Here is a 25,485-nt window from a genome sequence, read left to right as displayed (position 1 = left end):
CAGGTGCAGGGATTGAGTCCCATATCAGGTTCCCTGTGAGGAGCCTACTCTTCCCTCTGTCTAGGTCTCTGCCTCTCTCATGAATAAATAAATAAAATCTTTTAAAAAATCTTCATTTTTTATTTATCTCTACCCATTTATATAGCTTTTGATATCCCATTACTTGTGATTATAGTTCATAGTGGTAAAGCAGGGCTAAGAGAAAAGTAAATACCTGATGTCAAGAAGGAAATTATTTAGCAGCTTATTAAAGAAGATTAGCTTGTAGCTTATTGAAACCCCCAAATTATGTAACAGCATTATATATATATATGACATTTTAAAGATATATGTATCTTATGTACACATATATAGTAGTCATTCTAGTAAAAATCAAATTTTATTATGGATAATTTTAAGCATAAGCAAAAGTAGAGAGAACAATGTAATGAAACCCTGAATATTTATCACCCAACCTAAAAATTATAAACATATAGCCAACTAGCTTTACTTCTTACCCGTCATTCCCTACTCCCACCTCTCCAGAACTAGTTTTGAACAATTCTCATCATCTAATTCTATTCATAAACACACCAGTTATCATAATTACTAAACAGGAAATATTAATATATTTTATGGATACAAATGCTGTAATGTTTATAAGTATTTGATGTTGAGATGTTAACTATAAATAGTTGTTTAAATTCATGGCAATCCTTGGTTCATTATTATAGGTTGTAAATTAACCAGACAGGTTCAGATTCAGTCAGATAGTATTCCAATTTATTCCTGGTGTCTTCAAAAGGTCAGGACTATCCGAAGGCTGTTAATAATAAAACAACAATCAGCATAATTTTTGTGGTAAATTTAGCCAAGACCCACAAATAATTTTTGTACTTTTATTTTGACATTTGGTTTAATTTTTCTTTATAGACATCTATAAAAAAAGAAATTAACAAATTATTTCTAATTTCTTTTATCTTGGCATCTTCTTCCATTCATAGAATTAATAATACTTCATATATGGTGCTAATAAGCTGGGAAAACTTGGGGAACTTCATGTGACCCTGGGTGAGGTCTGTGCTGCCCAATGGTGCTATAAAGTAGAACATGCTAGGATTGTAGTGAGGTTTTTGTCTTGGAATAGTCACTGCTTGGTGTATTGGGATGATGCTTTCTGAGAATCTAAATATTCTTACTCCTGGATAATTCCTTCAACATGTAGAAGCAAAGAACGAGGTAAGCCTCAAGGACAGAGACTTCCTTATGTTCCACCTTACTGCTAGAGCTGTGGAATCCCTGGCATTAGCAGGTTGCCATGCATATATGTTTTCTTCACCCAGGGACCGGAACTACATCTTTCTACCTGTGGAGGGAGAACCTCTATGTCCTTTCCTTGCCATGAGTCAGGGTCACTGCACCTTAAGAGGCCAACTGAGTGTTGTATTCCCTCCACTTCTTTGCTTCTATGCAGTTGGTATGGCAGGAGGGCCTATCCTCAGTTGTGCTTCCTATACCCGTATGCTAAGTACCATCCTCTGCTTTCTGCATTGTCACCTTTCCATCAGTGTGGGCAGTAATGTGGTTTTCTCAGTGAGCCAGAGGGGAAGTAGGAGGCCTTACTCAAGTATCTAGCCCTCAGCCTTCCATTCTCTCACTGATTTATCAGGCCTACTTTAAAAGTATGGGAGACTTGCCCAGCTATTAATAAAGTAATTCACCATTTTCCATTTGGCTGCCACTTAGCATTCCTTGTGGGTGTATTTCATGACACAGAAATCTAGGGGGAAAAGGGTGATGGTGCATGAGATATGAGTTTTGGGGTCTAATGCCCCAAATTCCAACCTAACTCCCAACATAAGGAATACTCCTTATGAGAATATTGAGATTATGCAAAATATTGCAGGGTTTATACACTAAGTTATTTTGTGTAGCTTAAATAATCTTTCTTTTTCTTTCTATTGAGCTTCTTCTTGATACATTGCAGTTAATGGGTTTGCAAAATAGAGAGTTCATGTGAGTAGAAATAATTTCTCAGGAAATACTTTCCTAGGAAGTAGCCAGGGTCCTCAAATCATAGACCTGTTTTTTTCTTTTAAAACATTTATTTTCTGCTTCAAACTCATGTCATGTAACTTTAGTTTCATTTTGTGAAACTCCCATTTTGTGATATCTTCTTGTTTTGTTACTTTTTTTTTTTTTTTTTTTTTTTTTTACATCTCCTCTATGAAACTATTCCTGGTGTTTTGCTCTTTGCTTCTATTGAAAGCTGTGCTTAATCATTTTAACCAAAATCATTGATCCTAGTCTCTCCTGCTCCTCATTTGCTACAGAACTCCAGTTGGGCCATTTCTGTAAGTTAGTTGTCATGATCTGTACCAAGGGAGCACAATATAGTTAAAACCATGGATCAGATTCTATCTTATAGTAGACCCCGGACAAAGCAAGAGAGTGAGAGTTGAGGTATCCTTTGTTTCTTTAAATGAGTCATTCACTGCTCACATATCAGTAGTTTTCACTTGGTTCTGACCTTGAAGGGACTGGAATGGGCATTCTTTGTTAATTGCAGAATTTAATGATGGGAGACCTAGGGCTATATTGCACCAGAATGACCTGACATTATACCGTAGAAACCTTTCTTTCTAGGGAACAGCCCCAACTGAATTAACAGTTGTTTGTGAAAGGGAAAATATCTGTCAGTTTATATCACCACTCTCTGTTGGAATAGTGTATGGCAGTGTACATTATGGAAATTGAGTAGAAAGCTTTTCTTTTTTCCAGAGGTCACCATTTAATCTTTAAAGCACATCTATTATGTGTGATGATGTGGAAATTGTGAGAAAAGACAAACTGGTTAGTTTTTAACAAATAAGGTCATCATAAAGGTTTTTCAAACCTCCTTGTTAATTTACCTTTTTCCTTGGTTCATTATGTCAAATGCTTCATTGATTTTGTCAAAAGGCAGAGTGTGAGTCACCAATAGATCCAGATCAAATTTCTTATTCTTGTAGTCAGTAACCAGCTTTGGGATAGAATCGCTTTTCCAACCTGCAATTTGGCCAAGATGCCAAGTAAAGACACGGTATTTGACAGGAGGTAGTTTAATCAGTTTGTTGAGTGAATTAAATTACTAGGTCAGATTTGAGTTGCTTTCAAATGGATTATCCCTCCCATCTTTAATTTTCTACAGTTTAATTTATTTAAAAGTTTTTCTTAATAAGAAATGTTAAAATTAGTTCCTACTTCTAGATAAGGAATTATCAGTTTGATTAAAGTTTACCTTTTGTTCCTCTGTGTTGGTTCATTTTAATGCAAATTGCATTTCAGTTTGCAAATTGTAGTTATACATCTATACAAACTGTTTACTTTCAGGGAAAAATTGGAGAGGGAGACAAACCATGAGAGACTCCTAACTCTGAGAAACAAACAAAGGGTTGTGGAAGGGGTGGTGAATAGGAGGGATGGAGTAACTGGGTGACTGGGCACTGAGGAAGGCACTTGATGGGATGAGCACTGGGTGTTATACTATATGTTGGCAAATTTAAGTAAAAAAAAAACTGTTTACTTTCAAATAATTTCTAGAATAACTTTTATGCAGTCTCTAGATGTGTTATTAGGCACTCAGTATTTAAACAACATTTTTTCCCCTTTTCATTCAATAATCTTCATTGGAAGAATTTGCATACTACTATGGAGTAAATTAAAAGAGAAAAAAACTGACCACCAAAGCATGTTCCATTTATGGTACGGCCCATTATTAGCTCTACTGGAGATATAGTCAATCCTGCCATTTCAGCGTTTACTCCAATCAAAGTACATGATCCCCAACCTACTGTTGTACAGTCCAGGGCTGCTCTCTAGAAGGTAAAACAAAAAGGATTAGTTGAATAAGTAGAAAAAGTAGAACATGAACTCTGTAGGTATGTACAATACTTTAGGGAAAATTTATACAACTCTGCATATAAGATAAGATTAGTCAAGCTAATGAGGTTATGGCATTGTTGATGATACTTGAAGCTCCACTGTCCAGTTTCAGGTAGAAGACTCATTAAAAGTTTGAACTTCATCAAAAAAGATATTGAAAAAAAAAAGATATTGAAAAGAAACAGAACCCATTATTTTCTTCTGTTTAATACCATAGTTATGCTGAATCTGGAATGTGTATCATTGCAAATCAAGAAAGAAAAAAATATGTGAAATTAGAAAAGAATTCTAGAAGATATATATTATAAATTCTAATCAAGTTTTTGATGATCTGCTGGGGGTATGTACTAAAACATTTGCAATTTCAGAGGCACAAAAACACAATCCTTGAAGTCGTGAAGAGAGGATGGGTATCTACTAGAACCTAGGGAATGAGGTACACATTGTAAACATAGTATATCTCAATATAAGATAAATAAAAAATGCTATTTAAAACAGAGCAGGACAGTTAAACAGAATCTGACATTAGATGCTGCTCATAAAACATTTTATCAGTTTTCCTACATTATTTATCTCTCAGAAGTAGAGTTGTGGGCAATAGATTATCGGCAGAAGTGATGTATGTTATTTCGTAGACAAAACAAAAAAGCCTGCCTACATCCTGCCAACTGTCCATTCTCCTGCTATAACAATCAAGATGACCTCATAAAAAAAAAAAAAAAAGATGACCTCATGTTGACATTGTGAGGTCAAAAATGAGGGACGCCTGGGTGGCTCAGTGGTTGAGGTCTGCCTTCAGCTCAGGGCATGATCCTGGGGTCCTGGGATCAAGTCCCACATTGGACTCCTTATGGGGAGCCTGCTTCTCCCTCTGCCTCTCTCTCTCTCTCATTAAAAAAAAAAAAAAAAAAAAAAGAACTAGCTGAGTCATTACATGGAAGACAGTGGCCCAGGGGAGTTGCCTTGATCTTTCCACAAGAGAAAAAATGTTATGTTAACCTACTGCAAGTTTGAGGTTAATACAAAAATGCCAAGGGTTGAAAATGTTAAGAAATTTGAGAAAGATATAAACTGTGGATGACCATTCCACAAGAAGCTGTATGGTAAATAGATGAACATTTTAATTTTTGAGACTAATCTTAAAGAAGAAAAGCATAAACTTTGTTTTATATCCTTTGTCATAGTCAATGCTCAACTTAATTCTGACTTGTTGGGCAATTTTTATTTTTACAAAAGTCTCAATAGGAAGTATAGCTTTTTTTCATCATTGATCACTGTATAAAAGAAGCAATTTGAAGTAAATTCTCCCCCTTCTCTTTGTCTGTCTTACTAGTATTGGAAGAGGAAGTGACCTAGAACTTTTAGAATGTATTATGAAAATTTTATTTGAATAAATGTTTATTGTTTTGAGACTTCATAACATTTCTTTATTTTTTTAAAAGATTTTATTTATTTATTTATGAGAGAGAGAGAGAGAGAGAGAGAGAGAGAGAGAGAGAGGCAGAGAGAGAAGCAGGTTCCATGCAGGGAGCCTGACGTGGGACTGGATCCCAGGTCTCCAGGATCAGGCCCTTGGGCTGAAGGCAGCGTTAAACCGCTGAGCCACCTGGGCCGCCTGACTTCATAACATTTCTAAATAGCAACTGCTTTACTGTATGCACTTTTTATATGGCAGAAATATTTTTCTTTATGCTGTATAGAGAGATCCATGGAGAGGAGAAAATTCATAGACTTGTTACCTGAAGGTAGCTATTTATATTAATTCCTATTTTCTATTTTAATTTTAAAATGTCTTTCCTGTTGGCCCTTTTTTTAAAGAAGATTTATCCATCTATTTGAGAGAGAGAGAGAGAGAATGGGAGAGGGGAATGGTTGGAGGGAGAGGGAGTAAGAATCCTGAGGAGACTGCCTACTGAGTGCAGAGGCCAGTGTGGGGCTCGATCCCATGATCCCAAGATAATGACCCAAGCCAAGATCAAGAGTCCAATGCCTAGTTTACTAAGCCACTCAGGTGCCCCCTGTTAGCCTGTTCTACATTTCTGGAGCTTAGCTTCAAGCAAGGGATTCATCTCCCTGATGATAACTTAGTTAAAAATGGGTATCATATGCAAGTAAAGGGTTTTATTTAGAAGCTTCTGATAATTTTTGATGAGAATTACTTTTGCTTCTCAAAACTTTATAATATTGCCAGTTAATGTAACTTTATGATTGTTCTGTGGGTTCTTCAGGCTGCTTTACTTTGTAAATATTTTATTTATTTATTTATTTGGCAAGGAAAGAGAGAGAGAGAGCACAAGCAGGGCAAGAGGCAGAGGGAGAGGGAGAAGCAAACTCCCTGCTTAGCAAAGTGCCTGATATGGGGCTTGATCCTAGGAGCCTGGTATAGGACTCGATTCCACAACCCTGGGATCACCATGTGAGCTGAAGGCAGATGTTTGACTGAGCCCCTCAGGCGCCTCCTTTAGGCTGCTTAAGAGCATTAGTGGTCATTGAATTCAAGTTCATTCACAGGTATTACTGGACTCTCCTCTACAACAGAGAAATTTAGATTTCCTTAGTTATGGAAACATGGTGAATGGGTAGATAGCTGATCTTTTTGTGATAACTAAATTCATCTATTCTTATTTGGATTCTCTGTTGTAAGTCTGTTCCATAATTTAAATAATAATAGAACCTGCCAAGATTTAGATTAAATAGTTCTCAACTGGAGTAACTTGTAAAAAAGTATTGTACCTGGGCCCTAGACTCATGAGAATATCCTGGGATATGGCCCATTCATTGGTACCAAACAATGATAGTAACAACTCCCCAGGCATTTCTAAAATGTAGCCAGTGTTGAGAATCTCCATACTGGAAAAATAATATCAATAGGTTGAATTTCAATGTTTGAAAAAAATTTGAGCTGTGGAAAGTGGAGGAACAGATGTGGCACATTGTAAGTTGCAGATGCCAACAGTAATTTAAGAAGCAGGATCTGAAGCATTGAACACAAAGGACCAGTACAGGATAAGGAGCCCTTAATGCATGAGTTTTCAGTAATAGCTAACATTTATGGAGTGCTTATTACCTGCTAGATCCTCCTTTAAACAGTTACATTATTCCAATGAAACCATTCTGAGAGGGGAGACCCAGGAAGGGAGCCTCATGCTTTCAGCAGCTCCTCCCCATCTCCATTCTCTTCTGGAGAATGCATCAGTTGGGTAAAAATCAAGGGGAAGAACTGTACAAAGCCTGCTGCTGGGATGTTGAAGTACAGAATTCTATTTTTTATAACCTCCCTAGAGGAGGGTTTTGAGAGCCACGTTGAATGAAGTTGTAAATAAAAGGGCATAACACCACAGCTCCTCCACAGATCTCCCTCATGAAATAGGAAGAATCCATGGCAGATAATCAGTTGATAAATTGTTAGTCATCTCATAAAACAAAACAAAACTCGATTTAGCCTCTTTGAGCAAATAGGCATCAAGTGACCATCCGCTGGAAAGTGAGGTTAGGCAGTCTGGCAAGCTAACTTTTCCATGTGTAGTCTTTTCCATGTGTGATTGGCTCTTTCCCCCCTTTTGAGAGTAGAATAAACAAGGCTGGTTTCGTGGGCCTGCACCCAGTGTAGTTGCTCAGGGCTCTGTGCCTGGAAAGGCCTGCAAATTATGTAGCTTGTCCTGAGAGAAGAAATCTGAATGATACAGAATTGTAGTGCTTAGGACAAAAGGTCTACATTTTAAATTTGCAGTATGTGTGTGTGTATGTATGTTTTTAATATATTGAATATATTGAAAATTTCAGATTTATGATGTGGACCTAATTTGGCATCCCTTTTATTAAGATCTGATGAACAGAACTGGATTGTTTGTAGATTGCTGACCTCTCACCACTCTGCTTTTAGGTTGGAATGGAATGCCTCCAGCTGTTAGGGGTGACACGTGTCACCCTGTCTTCTTCCCTCCTCTAACTATGTCTTTTCTGTTTTTTTTCTCTATCATTTCTCATAGGCACAATTCTTTTAAAATGTTTATTTCTAAGTTTTCTCTTTTTGCTAAACTTCATGTGGAAGAATATACAGAAACATTAATAACCCAAGTATTAACATTTATTAATCAAATATTAATAATATATGTAATCTGATATTATTAATAAATAATACTTATATAAATATATAATTTACATACACATAAATATACTAATGTTAAATTCAAACTAACTTTATCAATATACATACTACCAATTTAATAATATTTATATTATTAGTTTAATAATATTAATACATGCAATTTATTATATACTATTATAAAAACTATATATACCATGGCTTCGGGTCCACCTGCACAGTCAAAGGCAAAATCCACACCTCCATTAGTCATTTCAATGATGACTTCCTGGATGGGTTTATTGAGGTTTCTAGGATTGAGGCATTCAGTGATTCCAAGGGCTTTGGCCTTTGTAAACTTCTCACTGTTCATGTCAATAGCGATGATTCTGGAAGCTCCTGCTACTTTACAACCTATTATAGTGGAAAGCCCAACACCTCCTAGGCCAAAGACAGCACAAGTAGAGCCAGGGGTGACCTGCAGGCAGCAAAATTATAAATTAACTTTAAATGGAAGTGGTCTCACTTTTTTTTTTTTTTTTTTTTTTTTTTAAAGGAAGAGAGAGAAGTAGGGGCAGGAACATATAAATAAAAGACTGCCTAAAAAAAAAAAAAAAAAAAAAAAAGACTGCCTGTCATAAAGCTAAGTGATACAGCCAATGAGGGAAGTCTGCCAAGATTAAAATGGATGAGTCACTGGCTAAATTTGGAGAATCATTTGAATGCCATTAGAATTATAAGCTCAAAAAACAAAACAAAACAAAAACAAAAAGAAACCTAGGTGAAAATAATCCACTTGTTTTCCTCTTCCCTTTACTGTTATCAGAACAAAATTTTATTTTATTTTGTTTTCCTTTTTTAAAGAATTTAAATTCAGTTATCCAAGATATAGTACATTATTATGTAGTATAGTACATCAGATGTAGTTTTCAGTAATTAATCAGTTGCATATAACACCCAGTGCTCATCATATCATGTGGCCTCCTTAATGTCCCATCACCCAATTACCCCATCCCTCTACCCTCCTCCCCTCTAGCAACCCTCAGTTTGTTTTCTATAGTTAAGAGTCTCTAATGGTTTGTCTCCCTCTCTGATTTCTTCCCAGTTTCCCTCCCTTCCCACGCACTATTTCTTATATTCTACATATGAGTGAAACCATATGAAATTGTCTTTTTCTGATTGACTATACTGTTTTTAATTTTTAATATACTGATAGCCAAAAACAACATTTCTGTCTGCTTGACTGATTCTCAATGAAAAGTCTTATCTTGATATTCTGGCTATTAGATCACTTTTTAATTTTGATTAGGTTGAGTTTATTTCCTTGACACTTGAACAACTGCAGGTAACCTGATAAAGAGGAGTATTTAGATTGCAAAGCTGAGGATCAAGCCTTATCAAGATGTTTTAAGGATTGCATATGAACCTGGCTTTTTTTTCATTCATTCATTGAAAAATTATCCAGGTCCTACTGTGTGCCAGGCACAGGGCTAGGCTCTGGAGATACCACAATGAACAAGAGAGAGTTCTTGCCCTCAAGGAGCAAATAGTCTAATAGGAAGGAGAAATAAATGGAAAATTTCTCCAGAGTGTGATAAGAAGAGAGACAGGGACAATAAGCACAGACACTTTAGGTGAAACTGAGAGGGACACCCAGTACATGCCTGACAGTTTGGAGGGTCTCTGGTAGGAAATGACAAAAAAATGGAGACAGGCAGAAGAGGGGTTTGTGTGTGTGTGTGGGGGGGGACTTTCCAGGCAGTGTTGATGGGAGCCATGTATGGAAAGCCCAGGGGCCACGGTGATTGGAGCCCAGAAACTGAGGGTCAGGCCTGGAGGAATGGTGACCATGTGAAGGTAGAATTAGGGAGAATCACTACCCCACTGATGGAAAAGTGGAGTAATGAAAGGGCAATGAAATCTTCACATTTGTTGTTTAGAAACAACATTTGTTGTTTTGTTTCTGTTTAGAAAGAGCATTCTGGATGCATTTTGCAGTTTGAACTCAAGGATCGAAGACTGACGTCAAGGAGGTTGTTTGAGGCATCCAAGTGATACTGACACCTGTTCAGTCTCTCATTAAACAGTTTCGTGAAAGCTTCTAAATTCTAACATGAGATTCCAAGGATGCATCTTGCCACCATCAGGGCTGCCACCTGAGATTCGCCTTTGGAGCCACAAAAGGACAGTATAAGAACCAGAGGTGAATTACCAGTTTGAGGGAGAGAAATCTGCAGGATCAGGAAGAAAGCAGAGGTGACTAAATGGAGATGGGTGGGAGTTTCTGTAGTTTCTGTTGCCTCTTGACTAGGTCTGCTCTCCCATGGTGAACATTCATATTTAGGTGACATATTTAAGCATGCTATATTTAAGGCAGGGATAGTCTGTGATCTAACATACTAGTATAGGAAAAGAAATTAACATGAACTGAGTGCTGACTGTATGCCAGCTGCTGAGATAGGTGCCTTACATATGTAATATGATTTGATTATCCCCATACCTATTTATACTAGATGTTATTGCAGAGAGTAGGAATAGAGGGGTTAAATAACTTGCCTAAAGTCATAGAAGTAATAAATGACAGAGCTAAGGCTTGAAGAATAACTAGCTGCTTTATTACTCCATCTCCTAGTAAATTCTATTTTATGCAACCTGGTGATGAACCACTTTTACCTTGGCAGTGTTGATTGCAGCTCCATAGCCGGTTGAAAATCCACATCCAAACAGACAAGCTCTCTCTAAATTTACATCATCATCGATTTTGGCAAGATTTATATCTGACACTACAGTGTACTGAGTGAAGGTACTGGTCCCCATGAAATGGTAAATTGGTTTTCCTTTGCAGGTAAACCTGCTGGTTTTGTCTTCCATTAGTTCTTGATCAACAATAGGATTTTTGACTAGACTAGAAAATAAAAAAAATAAAAAATAAAAAAAACCAAGATAATAAAGAGAGAACATAAATAGACCACTGGTTACATTCCTGAAAAAAAAAAGTTAAGTGTTATATATTTGTTATGACACTTTTATGAGATAGAAAAATTGAGAAAATGACTTGAGTCTTTTCACCTAAATATATAGTCAGAAGTACTCTAAAGTTAATAATGATAATAAACTTTTTATTGAATATTTTTTATGTGCCAGAAACTCTCTTGAGGGTTTGTATGTAATAATTCTTAGAAAAAAACTTATGGAAACTCAACTATACATAAATGGAGAAATACTAGCCTTTTGAATGCCTGTGCAATTATATCCCAGCTTTAGCAGTTATCAACTCAGGGCTGTTCTTCTGGCATCTTTTACTCCCCCAACCCCCACCTCAGGGCTCACTCTTCCCCAGCACCTACCCTCCCCAATGGGATGGTTTTGAAGTAAACCCCACTCATTACTGTTTCTTTTTTCTTTTTTTTTTTTTTTACTGTTTCATTTGTAAATATTTTATTACGTATCTCAAAGAGATTCTTTTAGGTTGATATATTGCATTTAGTTGACGTGTGTTATCTCTTTTAATTGATAGGTTCTCACCTCCCTCCTTGTTTTTTTCTTTGAAATTTATTTGTTGAAGAAACAGTCATTTGTTCTGTACAGTTTTTCCATTCTGAATTTTCCTGATTACATTCCTATAGTTGGGTGTAACACATTTTCCCATCCCTGTATTTCCTCTTAACTAGTATTTTCAATCTAACTGGTTGATTTAATTTAGGTTTTATATTTTTGTAGGAATATTTCAAAGGTGGTGCTGTGAATTTTCATCTGGAGGTACATAATACCTTATTATCTCTCTTTTTGTGGTGTTAGAAAGAATTGATGGTCATTGCCAAAATCTATTATTTTATTTAAAGTTTGCAAAGGGTTGTATTAATGCTTTAACTATCTATAATAACCCTGTGAAGTAAGCATTATTATTATTCCCATATTATAGATGAGGAAATTGAAGCACAGTAATTAGATGTAAGAGTAGTACAATTTTAGCTTCTGAAATAACTAGCTTCAATTGACATCAAAGAATAATATGGATGTTATTATTTGCTGCTGCTGTGCTCTGTGCAAATTCTGAGTATAAAATTTAAACTCCGTGCCCAATAAAGGTATCTTCTAAGTTTTTTTGGGAGAAGGAAAACTGGAAAATAGATTTTTCTTTTCCTTTTTTTAAAATAGATTTTTCTTTTCCTTTTCTTTTTTTTTTAAGATTTATTTATTGTTTGTTTGTTTGTTTATTTATTTATTTATTTATTCATGAGACACACAGAGAGAGAGAGGTAGAGACACAGGCAGAGGAAGAAGCAGGCTCCATGCAGGGAGCCCCATGCAGGACTCAATTCCGGGACTCCAGTATCATGCCCTGAGCTAAAGGCAGATGCTAAATTGCTGAGCCACTCAAGCATTCCCCTCCCCCCCCTTTTTAGGAGGTTTTTCTGTATGTAGTCTCATTAAAGAATAAGTTGATAAAGGTTTTGAACTCTGGAGTCAGACTGTCTATGGTCAAAATCTAGCTCTACGACTTTATCTGTGGGCCTTGGAATAAATTACTTTACTGTACCTCATTTCATTCCTCATTTCCTATAGAAGTAGCTGCTATCTTGAGTTTGGCCTTTATCAGTTTAGTAATGTATTTATACCTTAACTGCATACACATGTAACCATAAACTATAGTATATATATAGCATTACTGTTGTTTTATCTTTTTAAAGATTTATTTATTTATCTGAGAGAGAGATTGAGAAGGGGAGAAGCAGACTCTCCACTGAGGGCAGAGCCTTCAATCTCACAAACCTGAGATCAGGAGCTGAGCTGAAATCAGGAGTCAGAAGCTTAAAGAACTGAGCTACTCAGCCTCCCCTGTATATTGTATTATTTTGTATATGATATCTTACTAAATATATTTATCAGCAACTTGCTTCTTTCCTTTAACATCATGTATGTTAAACTATTCTATGTTGTTGTATGTAGATCAAGTTTAACCCTTTTCATTGTTATATAATATTCCACTGCGTTACTCCACAGCAATTCATTAATCCATTCTCTTGTTGGTGGACATTGAGCTATTTTTTAAAAAGATTTTTAAAAATATATTTATTCATGAGAGACACTCAGAGAGAGACAGAGACATAGGCAGAGGGAGAAGCAGAATTCCTGCAGGAAGCCCAATGTGGGACTTGATCCCAGGATCCCGGGATCACAACCTGAGCCAAAGGCAGACACTTAACCACTGAGCCACTCAGGCATGACATTGGGCTATTTTTAATTGCTGTTATAAACAATGTTGCAGTGAACATTCTAGCATATGTTTCCTTGAGTAATTTTGCAACAATTTCTTATATACATCTAGGACTAGTATTGGTGGGTTGAAGCTTATCCAGATATTGCCAATGTACTTCCCCAAATATTATACCAATTTATAATCTTACTAATAGTGTATAGGGCTTACCTGAGTTTTTTACATAAATTTGTGAGTGGATTCAGACAGAATTTGCATTTTCTACAGTGAGGCATGTAGAGTGGAATTACTTTGTCACCTGGAAAGAAAAGGCCATATGTTGGATGGTGCCTAAGATACAGCTTGTAAAAGTCTCTACCAGATGAATCTTCTTTATGATATATATTTTATGTTTAGCATAAAGTATAGATGGCTATAGTATTTTGTTACTCTACATGATTGCTGATTCCCCCAAGTATTGTATATACTGTCTTTTTAACTTTTTCCTTTTTTTTTTTTTTTTTTTTTTGCTACTGGGCAGTCAAGCAACAAATCTGCATTGATACCACCAGCTACAGAATCCTGTCTGAGGCTCTGCCATCATTGCAACTCTGCATCATGACTATTTTTTGTTTACTTTTCTAAACATCCTATATGGAACAGAACATCCTTATATATAATAGGAGTGGTGCACAGCAACAGTGGTATATGGAGATTAAACTTTATGTCATTGCATGTCACCATTTAGTTTACTCTCACATTCTATTTTTTTCTGCTTTTTACTCAATTTCAGTTTAATAATGGCTTCTATCCTTGGATGACCACAGTCCAATAATGATAATTAACATTTGTTCAACATTTGGTATGTGCTAGTCACCCTTCTAACCGCTTACATATAGTATCTCACTTAATTCTCAGATCAATTCTTTTGCGATGGATACATACCTTTTCTCCCACTTAAGAAAACAGAAATCTGAGCTGTGCCAGAGAAGTGACTTAACTAGTGGAGGTCACACAGCCAGTAAGTGGCAGAGCTAGGACTACTTGGCTAGACTACTTGATGGTTTCAAAACTTACAGGAGCAGTTCATTTCTCTGGTCTTGTTTGGAATGGAATCTAATATACTTCTAGGTTTGGAGCATTCTCATTCAAGTAGAAAAAAATGATACAGGTCATCCTGCTTGATAAGTGAGTATTACATAGCCCGTATTCCAGTATTCTGTGAATATGTTATGAAATGTGAAGTGAATAATATCAGTCATTGGCAAGCTTCATTTACATACTATTTTTATGTAACAGAGTTTCAAAAAGACACATAAGCTAACATTAACATGTATATTTCTCACTTAAGCTAACTATAAGTCCTCATTCTTCTTTCTTTTTTGTTTTAAAATCTTTAAAGATTTTATTTATTTATTCATGAGAGACAGAGAGATTGAGGCAGAGACACAGGCAGAAGGAGAAGCAGGCTCCCTAAGGGGAGCCCGATGCGGGACTGGATCCCGGGATCACACCCTGAGCCGAAGGCAGACACTCAACTGCTGAGCCACCCAGGTGTCCCCTTAACTTCCTTTCAATGAGGGGCACCTGGGTGGCTCAGTGGTTGAGCATCTGTCTTCGGCTCAGGTTATGATCCTGTGATCCAGGATCGAGTCCCACACTGGGCTCCCCACAAGGAGCCTGCTTTTTCCCCTGCCTATGTCTCTACCTCTCTGTGTCTTTCATGAATAAATAAATAAAATCGTTAAAAAGTAAATTCTTTATGATACTAAATTATTTTTCTGTTTTATTTAGAAGTTGTTATAAATTTTCATTTGTGTCCCACTTTGTGGCTTTGCTTCATAGCAGTTTCTCAGTGCTATATATAAATAAAGTGACCATATTTTCCATATTTTATTAGTTCTGACTTCACATATTCCGTCCCATTGTTAGACTGTGATAGATTGTATGTCCTAGTTTGTCTTTGGAAAAGATGGTTCCCATATATAAATAGAGATCAGTTATACCATGCAAAGCCAGGACTCTATCAGTTCCTAAAATTATCCTGACATTTCCATTTAATTGGCATCAGCAAAGAACATACCTGGTTTGAAGTTGGTCACTCCTGGCCCAACACTTTCCACAATTCCTGCACCCTCATGGCCAAGGATCACTGGGAAAAGGGCCTCTTTAAATTTAGGACTGATAGGATAGGCATCAGTATGGCACAGGGCAGTGGCAATTATCTACAAAGCAACCAAAGACTTGAGGCCTGTTTCTGTCATATCATTGGGGTTGTTAGGAGGCTAATCTTGGGCCCAATGCCACCTTTAAACTTTACAACAGTCTTGGAGCTCAAAAAAAGAATTACATTTTGGAAAAAACAGCAATAAAAAATAGCATATATTCTCCTCTTCTAAATAATAAACCTTTGTTTTCTAACTTTCATTGCTACTGGCAAATCATACAGAGATAAAATTGGCAGTTACTGGCTCCAGGAGAGAAGAAATCAAAGGTAATGGGGAAAAGTTAAACAAAATCTTTTAGGAAGAGGGAATGGAGGAAATACAGGTTTCTAGGGCTTGTGCACATTTCACATATGAAATGAAATAGGGGTAATAATATTTTTATAGTTAAAAGAGGTATCAGGTAAAGGATTGTTTCAATTACCAGCATATCTCTTATTATTCAAGATTCTGTTCATGAGGTTCTCTTAATCATTCTCATGTGTAAACCTGTCCTGTAGTGGTCCTGAGGAAAAATGTAAGCCAGGCCAGCTATGGGGAAAATGGAGAAGTTGTCCCAGCTTTCTATCTGTGATCTCTGTCTATACAGTGAAGTCTCTTTTCCCTGCTCACCTACACTTCTCCCTCCTCTGGGCAGCCAGGACTCTTATACTGCCCTGGGTAGCACTGCAGCTCTTTCCTCTCCCTTGTTTGGAACCAAATTTTTTATCTTCCTTTAACACTTTCCAATAACTGGCAACTGGAAAACAAAAAGAAAACTAATTCCAATCCAAAGTGAATTCCTTTGTCAAATTCCTCAGGCTGGGGATCCCTGGGTGGCGCAGCGGTTTAGCGCCTGCCTTTCGCCCAGGGCGCGATCCTGGAGACCCAGGATCGAATCTCACGTCGGGCTCCCGGTGCATGGAGCCTGCTTCTCCCTCTGCCTATGTCTCTGCCTCTCTCTCTCATTCTGTGTAACTATCATAAAAAAATAAAAAAAAAAGATGTATTTAAAAAAAAATTCCTCAGGCTGATGATTAATATTAAGATAAATTCAAACACATTTTAAGCTTTTTATCAGTAGCAACTGATAATTAGTAATTTGCACCTCTTGGGATAATGCCTGTTTTTATATGGATCTAAAAATATAGTTCCGCCATAGGTGAAACTCCAGGTACTCTCAGTCATACCATGCAGGCCTGACCTAAAGAAACCAAGTCTGCACTTAGTGCCTTATCTGTGCTGTCTAGGAAACGTCCCCACTTACTTGAACTCGAACTTCATGAGCCTTGGGGGGAGCTACCTCAATCTCTTCTATGCAGAGGGGCTTGCCTGTTTCCCAGGCAATAGCTGCTTTGCACTTAATAACCTGAGAAGGAGGGAGAGAGGGAGATTAATTACATAATTAATATGTAATTATATAAACTACAATTAAAAATATATTTACAATTTCAAATATAAGTAACATTGAAGGAAACTAGAAACAAGCAGACCTATAATCCTCTGTTCTCATGCTACTATTTTCCTTTTGTTATGCTTTCCCAGTCTTTGACACATGAATACATAATTTTTGATAGTTATGCAATTTTGGATTCTATTTTTAAATATTATTAGTCTTATTGCAGATACAATATATTTAAATAATAAGAAATTTCAAAATACAAATAAGAACAAAAGAAACAAAATCCACTTGTAATTTTATCACTCATTTTATGATTTTGGTATAAATTTTTTCAGTATCCCTAAACGGGATCTTTTCTATGTAATACTTTGTAATCTACTTTTTCTACTTATTAATATGCTATATTTTCCATATTTTTCTTTAACTTTATTTCTAACAGATACAAATTCTATTTCATTGTTATAGCATAGTTATTGAAATCTCTCTTTTTTTGGCCTTTATAAGTAATATTTAATTAAAAATTCAGGTAGTAAGTATTTTGGCAAATCCACTGTAATTTCCTAATAGTAAGTTCCTGGCATGAATTCATTCAGATCATTTTGATCAACTTTAGACTGCTTTCTGAGAGTAACCCTGAAGGAAACTTGTTTTAGCAAATATATAAAGACACAAAAACCCAAGAATCAAACAAATAGTATATTTGCTTACTTTGCCCATGGTGCTCATTTTTCTTTGGCAGGCTAGCCTTGGAGGTTTCTTTCTGATTTGAGCATGATCCACGTCCTTTGTCTTTGAATAAATACCATTTCTGCCTGTTTATTCTCCAATCACTTTCCTTTTAGTTGCTGTGACACATAGCTCCGCCCATTTCTTGCATGATTTGTACAGTCACATTTCAGCTGCCAATTGCCATTGCTACCAGAGCTTATTTGAAGATGTTTACTTTTTTCCCTTTTATTGCAAAAATAATATAATAGAGAAAAGTTCATTAAACTTACACAGATGAATTAATATCTGTGTAAAGGGCATTTCTACTATCCCTGAATCCTTCCTGTACCCAGCCTTCTCTTCCACAAGTCTAATAATCATTTCCTTGCATTTCTTTATGATTTATGGTTCTCTATACAGTATAGTTAGTTTTACCTGTTAAAATCTTTATATGAATGAAATCATAGTATATGTATAATTTTATGTCTTCTTTTTTTCTTTCAACCTCTGTGAGATTCATCCACGTTAGTCTATTTTCATTATCATCCATTTTCCTTTTTTGCTTTTTGGTTTTTTGCTTATGATAAATCAGTGGTTGCATAAAAATTCTTTTAATTTATTCCATTGTGTATGTGTTTCAGTTTCCTTGGGGATTATTTAAGATTAATATGCGGCCAGTACACACTATTAAGGTGATGCCAGCTGTTAAAATACTGAAATTTTTATTCCATTTGGTGAAAAATCACTGCCCCAAATTTCTAAATTTTCTTTTAACTCTGTGGCAGCCCTGGGGAGCCCTGTTTCATCACTGCTGAGGAGCTACTGTCTTACCCTTCCAAATGTGTGAGCCCATCACCCTGGCCCCAAAGGTTTTGGGTCTCTGGCTGTGTGTAGTAAGGTTGTCTTTGGACTGCAGTAGGGAAATACCTACCACCCGTCCAATGTTCTGGGGCTGTGAACTGTAGTGCTATGGGCCAGAGCACCCTTGGAGTCATACTTGCGCGGTTGTTTGTAGGAAATAGAATGTCCCACATTGGTTGTTATGTATTTTGACTAGGAGTGAAATTGCTGGGTCTCCAACTTTGATAGACAATATCAAAGAGTTTTACAAAGTGGCTGCACATATAAGCAGCTATGTATCAGAGTTCCCATTGCTCCATATCCTTGTCTATGCTTGGAATTGTCAGACTTTAAAACTGTTGATAATCTGTGGGTGTGAATGATATATAATTGTATTTTAAATTTGTATTTCTCTATTTTTTTCATTCAAGATTTTATTTAAATTCAAGTTAGTTCACATATAGTATATTATTAGTTTTAGGGGTAGAATTTAATGATTCGCCAGTTGCATATAACACCCAGTGCTCATTTCATCACATGCCCTCCTTAATGCCCGTCACCCAATTACCTCATCCCCCTACCATCCTCCCCTTCAGCAACCCTCAATTGTTCCTTATATTTAAGAGTCTCTTTTGGTTGGCCTCCTCTCTGTCCTTGTTTTATTTTTCCTTCCCTTCTCCTATGTTTGTCTGTTTTGTTTCTTAAAGTCCATATATGAATGAAATCACATAGTATTTGTCTTTCTCTGACTGATTGACTTCACTTACCAGAATACACTGTAGTTCCAGCCATGTCATTGAAAATGGTAAGATTTCATTCTTTTTGATGATTAATATTCCATTGTATATGTAAATGTATCATATATATATCACATCTTCTTTATCATTCATCAGTCGATGGACATCTGAGCTCTTCCCATATTTTGGATATTGTGGACATTACCACTATAAACATTGGGGTGCATGTGCCCCTTCAAACCACTATTTTTGTGTCCTTTGGATAAATACCTAGTAGTGCAATTGCTGGGTGGTAAGTAGTTCTATTTTTAACTTTTTGAGGCATCTCCATACTGTTTCAGAGTGGCTGCACCAGCTTTCATTTCTACCAACAGTGTAAGAGGGTTCCCCTTTCTCGACATACTCACCAATTTCTGTTGTTTCCTAAGTTGTTACTTTTAGCCACTTACAAAGTGGTATCTCATTGTGGATTTGATTTGTATTTCCTGATGATGAGTGATGTTGAGCATTTTTTCATCTGTCTGTTAGCCATTTGTCTTCTTGAAGAAATGTCTGTTCATGTCTTCTGCCCATTTTTTGACCAAAGTTCTAGTTTTTTGAGTGTTGAGTTTATTAAGTTCTTTATAGATTTGGAATACTAGCCCTTTATCTGATATGTCATTTGCAAATATCTTCTCCCATTCTGTAGGTTGCCTTTTAATTTGTTGATTGTTTCCTTTGCTGTGCAGAAGCTTTTTCTTTTGACAAAGTTCTAATAATTCATTTTTGCTTTTGTTTCCCTTGCTTCTGGAGATGTGTCTAGTAAGAAGTTGCTTATGTATATATATAAGGTCAGAGAGCTTGCTGTTTGTGTTCTCTACTATTTTGATGGATTCCTGTCTCGCATATAGTCCATGTTGAGTTTATTTTTGTATATGGTGTAAGAAAGTGGTCCAGTTTCATTCTTCTGCATGTGACTAGCCAATTTCCCCATTATCATTTGTTGAAGAAGTTGTCTTTTTTACGTTGCATATTCTTTCCTGCTTTGTCACAGATTAGTTGACCACAGACTTGAGAGTCCATTTCTGAGTTCTCTGTTCTGTTCCATTGACCTATGTGTCTGTTTTTTGTGCTAGTTTCATATTGTCTTAATGATTACAGCTTTGTAATACAGCTTGAAGTCTGGAATTGTGATGCCATCAGATTTGGTTTTCTTTTTCAATATCCTTTGGGTATTTGGAGTCTTTTCTGGTTCCATACAAATTTTAGAATTGTTCCAGCTCTGTGAAAAATACTGATGATATTTTGATAGGGATTGCATTGAACGTATAGATTGCTTTGAGTATTATAGACATTTTGACAATATTTGTTTTTCTAATCCATGAGAATGAAATGTTTTTCCATTTTTTGTGTCTTCCTTAATTTCTTTTGTAAGTGTCCTAGAGGTTTCAGAGGACAGATCCTATACCTTTTAGGTTAGGTTTATTCCTAGGTATCTTATGGTTTTAGGAGCAATTATAAATGGGATTGATTCTTTTATTTCTCTTTCTCTTTCATTATTGGTATATAGAAATGCAACAAACTTCTCTGAGTCAATTTTATATCTTGCAACTTTGCTAAATTCCTGTATCAGTTCTAGCAATTTTTTGGTGGAATTCTTTTGAGTTTTTTACATAGAGTGCCATGTTGTTTGCAAAGAGTAAAAGTTTGACTTTTTCCTTGCTGATTTGGATGCCTTTTATCTCTTTTTGTTGTCTGATTGCTGAGACTAGGTCTTCCCGTATGATGTTGAACAGCAGTGGTGAGAGTGGACATCCCTGTCATGTTCTTGATTTTTGGGAAAAAGCTCTCAGTTTTTCCTCACTGAGAATGATATTCACTGTGGGCTTTTCATAGATGGCTTTTATGATATTGAGATACATACCCTCTATCCCTACACTTTGAGGAGTTTTAATCAGGAAAGGATGCTATATTTTGTCAAATGCTTTTTCTGCATCTATTGAGAATATTATATGGTTCTTATCATTTCTTTTATTTATTTTTTTTTAATTTTTATTTATTTATGATAGTCACAGAGAGAGAGAGGGAGAGAGGCAGAGACATAGGCAGAGGGAGAAGCTGGCTCCATGCACCGGGAGCCCGACGTGGGATTCGATCCTGGGTCTCCAGGATCACGCCCTGGGCCAAAGGCAGGCGCTAAACCACTGCGCCACCCAGGGATCCCCATTTCTTTTATTAATGTGGTGTATCACATTGATTGATTTGTGGATGTTGAACCACCCTGCAGTCCAGGAATAAGTCCCACTTGTTTGTGGTGAATGATCCTTTTAATGTACTGTTGGATCTAATTAGCTATTATCTTGGTGAGAATTTTTATATCCATGTTCATCAGGGATATTGGTCTGTAATTCTCCTTTTTTAGAGGAGTCTTTGGTTTTGGGATCAAAGTAATGCTGGCCTCATAGGATGAGTTTGGAAATTTTCCTTTCATTTCTATTTTTTGAAACAGATTCAGAAAAATAGATATTAATTCTTCTTTAAATGTTTGGTAGAATTACCCTGGGAAGCTGTCTGGCCCTGGACTCTTGTTGGTTGGGAGATATTTGATGAGTGCTTCAATTTCTTTATTTATTATGGGTCTGTTCAGCTTTTTCATTTCTTCCTGTTTCAGTTTTGGTAGCTTGTATGTTTCTTGGAATACATCCATTTCCTCCAGATTGTCTAATTTGTTGGCTTCTGATTGCTCACAATATTCCCTTAAAATTGTATTTCTGTGGTGTTGCTTGTGATCTCTCTCCTTTCATTCATGATTTTATTTATTTGGGCCCTCTCTTTCTTTCTTTCTTTCTTTCTTTCTTTCTTTCTTTCTTTCTTTCTTCATGAGAGACACAGAGAGAGGCAGAGACACGGGCAAATTAAAATGAAAAAAAGAAAAAAAATAGTCCAAAACATTTGGGACACAGCAAAGGGGGTCCTAAGAGGGAAGTATATAGCAAAATAAGCCTTCCTGAAGAAGCAAGAAAAGTCTCAAATACACAACCTAACCTTATACCTAAAGGAGTTGGAAAAAGAAAAGGAAATAAACACTGAAGCCAGCAGGAGAAATATATTAATAAAGATTAGAGCAGAAATCAATGATAAAGAAATTTTTTAGGGATGCCTGGGTGGCTCAGCAGTTGAGCATCTATCTTTGACTCAGGGCATGATCCTGGAGCCCCAGGATCGAGTCCCACATCGGGCTTCCTGCCTGGAGCCTGCTTCTACCTCTGCCTGTGTCTCTGCCTCTCTCTCTCTGTCTCTCATGAATAAATAAATAAAATCTTAAAAAAAAAAAAAAAAAAAAAGAAATTTTTTAAAAAGTGGAACAGATCAATGAAACTAGGATTTGGTTCTTTGAAGGAATTAACAAAATTGATAAACCCCTAGCCAGACTTATCAAAAAGAAAGGAGAGGGACACCGGGGTAGCTCAGTGGTTGAGTGTCTGCCTTTGGCTCAGGGAATGATCTCAGGGTCTGGGGATCGAGTCTTATATTGGGTTCCCTGTGAGGAGCCTGCTTCTGCCTCTGCCTATGTCTCTGCCTCTCTTTCTGTGTCTCTCATGAATAAATCAACAAAATCTTAAAAAAAAAAATCTATGCTGGAAAAAAAAATCTACTTTGCTGTAATTTTTTATAAGAAATTTCAGATTGAACTTTTAATAGCCTCCCAAGGCCAGGAGCCAAGCCAAATACATCAAACTCACTTGCAGTATCTGTAGATTTTAGTGAAGTCCTCTCTTCCTGAGGGTCCACCAAATATGCCAAGGTTCTTGCACCTGTCAGTAAGTTACATTTTCTTATTCATCTAGTAAGGCTGCTGGGAACACTGTAAGTAAGATATGAGGCCCACATTTCCAAAGGGCTCCAATGGCTCCATAAAGTTAACCTTAGTTCTTTGAAGCTGTCTGGTCTTTGAAGCTGTCTGGTCAAGCTGAGTCTATGTATGTCTCTTTTAAATAGGACATTCCAGTCAAAGTTTTAGTAAAATAACCAATGTTACAAGAACAGATTCATTTTTTTAAGTTTTTTTTTTTTTTTTTAAGATTTTATTTGTTAGAGAGAGTGCAGGGGGGGGGGGCACAAGTGGTGCTTGCCCACCAAGCAGGGAGCCTGACAAAGGGCTCAATCCCAGGACCCCAGGATCATGATCTGAGCCCAAGGCAACTACCTAACCGACTGAGCCACCCAGGTGCCCCCTTTTTAAGTTCTTATGTAAATACTCTTTATACCCAGTGTGAGGCTTAAACTCATGACTCTGAAATCAACATTTGCATGGTCTTCTGACTGAGCAACCAGGTACCCCTGGAGAACAGATTCTTATTGAACTTATGCAAATAATTATAATTGTCATGTAAGAAAGAATACTCACTGAGAGTTTTTTGAATTCTAGAGGGTTCATGTAAGGAGAAAAGATAAATGTTTTAATTTGTTTACAAAGCATTTTTTAATCAAATTCTTTGTAAACAAATTAAAACATATAAGTTATAGATATCTTAAGAGAAAAAGTTTCCTTAAATCTTGAAGAGCAAACATTAGAGAACCAGCAATGTTTCAAACAAGTCATAAAAACTATAATCATCCTATCTCAATTAATTTAGTATAATATTACTCATTCTTGTTTTGTTCAAATGCAGTTTTTCTGTTAGTTCTGGAAATTTTTAGTTTAGTTTTGTGATATTAAAAATACCAGAAACCTGTATTTGTCAGAAGTCATTTTTATGAATCTCCTTGAAGCTGAAACACATTTATAAGCAATCAGGGTGAAACAATAACCACAAATGACAAAAGACTCAAAATGGCCTTAGTTAAAAATCTGATGAGAGTTCATCTTAATGCAGTCAACAAGAAAATTTGATTATTTTGTGACATATAACATTTTAATAATTAGAATTTCTTTCCTTGAATTTCTTTTCTTTTCTTTTCTTTTTTTTAATAATTATTTATTTATTTATTCATGACAGACCCAGAGAGAGAGAGAGGCAGAGACACAGGCAGAGGGAGAAGCAGGCTCCATGCAGGGAGCCCAACATGGGACTCCATCCTGGGTCTCCAGGATGACGCCCTGGGCTGAAGGCAGCGCTAAACCACTGGGCCACCCGGGCTGCTGTAATAATTAGAATTTCAAGTGATAACATTACACCAAAACATATTAGAACTTTAGGAATTTTGTTTTTTCTAATACCGTTACAGCATTCACTCACACAAGGTTTACTTATCATCCCTTATCTGACAATGCTTCCCAGGTAGTTTAACATATCAAATAGGCAAGCCTAATTAGTAGAAAGACTTCATTTTAATATTTGAATATTTGGGAAGTTTGTTACAATCAGAAGATTTTAAAGCACATGCCTAAATAGGATCACAGATCATTACAAAACTTAAAATTTTATCTGTTTAACCAAGGTGGCCATAAGAGATTCTGAAAGCAAATACATAAGGTTACACAGTTAGAGAAACTTAGCTCTTTTAATATTGAGAAGATTGAACCTTCTTAATTAAGCAATAGAAGACCCGATAGAGACAAAATATAAAAACTGAATAAAAGCCTTTGTTCATGATTTTTTTATCACAAGCAGACCAACAATCCAAGAAAACTTTCTTTCTAACAGAGGGAAAACCAAATTCTAGTCTTATATTAGTGTACCTTTAAAAGTTGTTCATTTCTCTTAGTCCTGTCCACACATAAAATGCTTTTCAGAAGATTTCCCTTTACAAACCTGGCACAACTTTCTTTTTTCATTTACATTTTGTCCTAAATTATCTCTCTCTAAATAACCAGTCTCATTTCAGGACAAAATTACTTGTTTTCCCTGCAACAAAAATGTATTCTCATTTCTTATACCTTTTTTTGTATCTCTCTTACTTTCCCACATATAGAGTTGCTTTGCTTATCATTTCTAGCAGTCTCAGTTATATTTTATCAGAATTTTAACTTTTAGAAACTTCAGTTTTCAATGAAAACTAAGTAGTAACCAATTAGGAACTGTCTGTTACATCAAAATTCTTTAGACTGACAAATTTGTGAATATATTTCATAACTTATAGAAACATGTTTTTTCTTTTCTTTTTTTTTAAAGACTATTTATTCATGAGAGACACAGAGAGGGAGAGAGGCAGGTTGCGGGAAGCCTGATGGGGGACTCGATCCTAGGCCCCCCCGGGATCACGACCTGAGCCAAAGGCAGACACTCAACCACTGAGACACCCAGTGTCCACATGTGCTCCAAAACATGTTTTTTCATTGTATAACTTTCAGTAAAGCATAAAACATGTTCACTCATGAAGACCCAAGTATCTTCAGTTTCTCTGTAATAAGACAAAAGCAGTAAAACCTGTATTTAGTGAATGGTTTTAGCATTTTATTTGGAAAATATTTATTCAGTGAATTTATT

General features: G+C 36.2%; 1 protein-coding gene across 1 annotated transcript; it reads right to left on the bottom strand.

Annotated features, from left to right (window-relative positions):
• Positions 1–357: 357 nt before the first annotated feature.
• Positions 358–17,608, bottom strand: LOC129501966 (all-trans-retinol dehydrogenase [NAD(+)] ADH4-like). Its single transcript, XM_055313293.1, has 9 exons — positions 17,499–17,608; positions 16,656–16,757; positions 15,268–15,409; positions 13,416–13,503; positions 10,661–10,892; positions 8,205–8,465; positions 3,701–3,836; positions 2,892–3,027; positions 358–802 (listed from the first exon to the last, which is right to left on the bottom strand). The coding sequence occupies exons 1-9, from the start codon at positions 17,514–17,516 to the stop codon at positions 778–780; spliced, it is 1,140 nt and encodes a 379-aa protein (XP_055169268.1). The 5' UTR covers positions 17,517–17,608; the 3' UTR covers positions 358–777.
• Positions 17,609–25,485: the final 7,877 nt, after the last annotated feature.

The sequence above is a fragment of the Nyctereutes procyonoides genome, unplaced genomic scaffold, assembly GCF_905146905.1.
Source record: "Nyctereutes procyonoides isolate TBG_1078 unplaced genomic scaffold, NYPRO_anot_genome, whole genome shotgun sequence".
In the NCBI taxonomy this organism is placed as follows: domain Eukaryota; kingdom Metazoa; phylum Chordata; class Mammalia; order Carnivora; family Canidae; genus Nyctereutes; species Nyctereutes procyonoides.
Note: the sequence above shows the minus strand (reverse complement) of the source record. Positions and strands in the feature narration are given on the sequence as shown.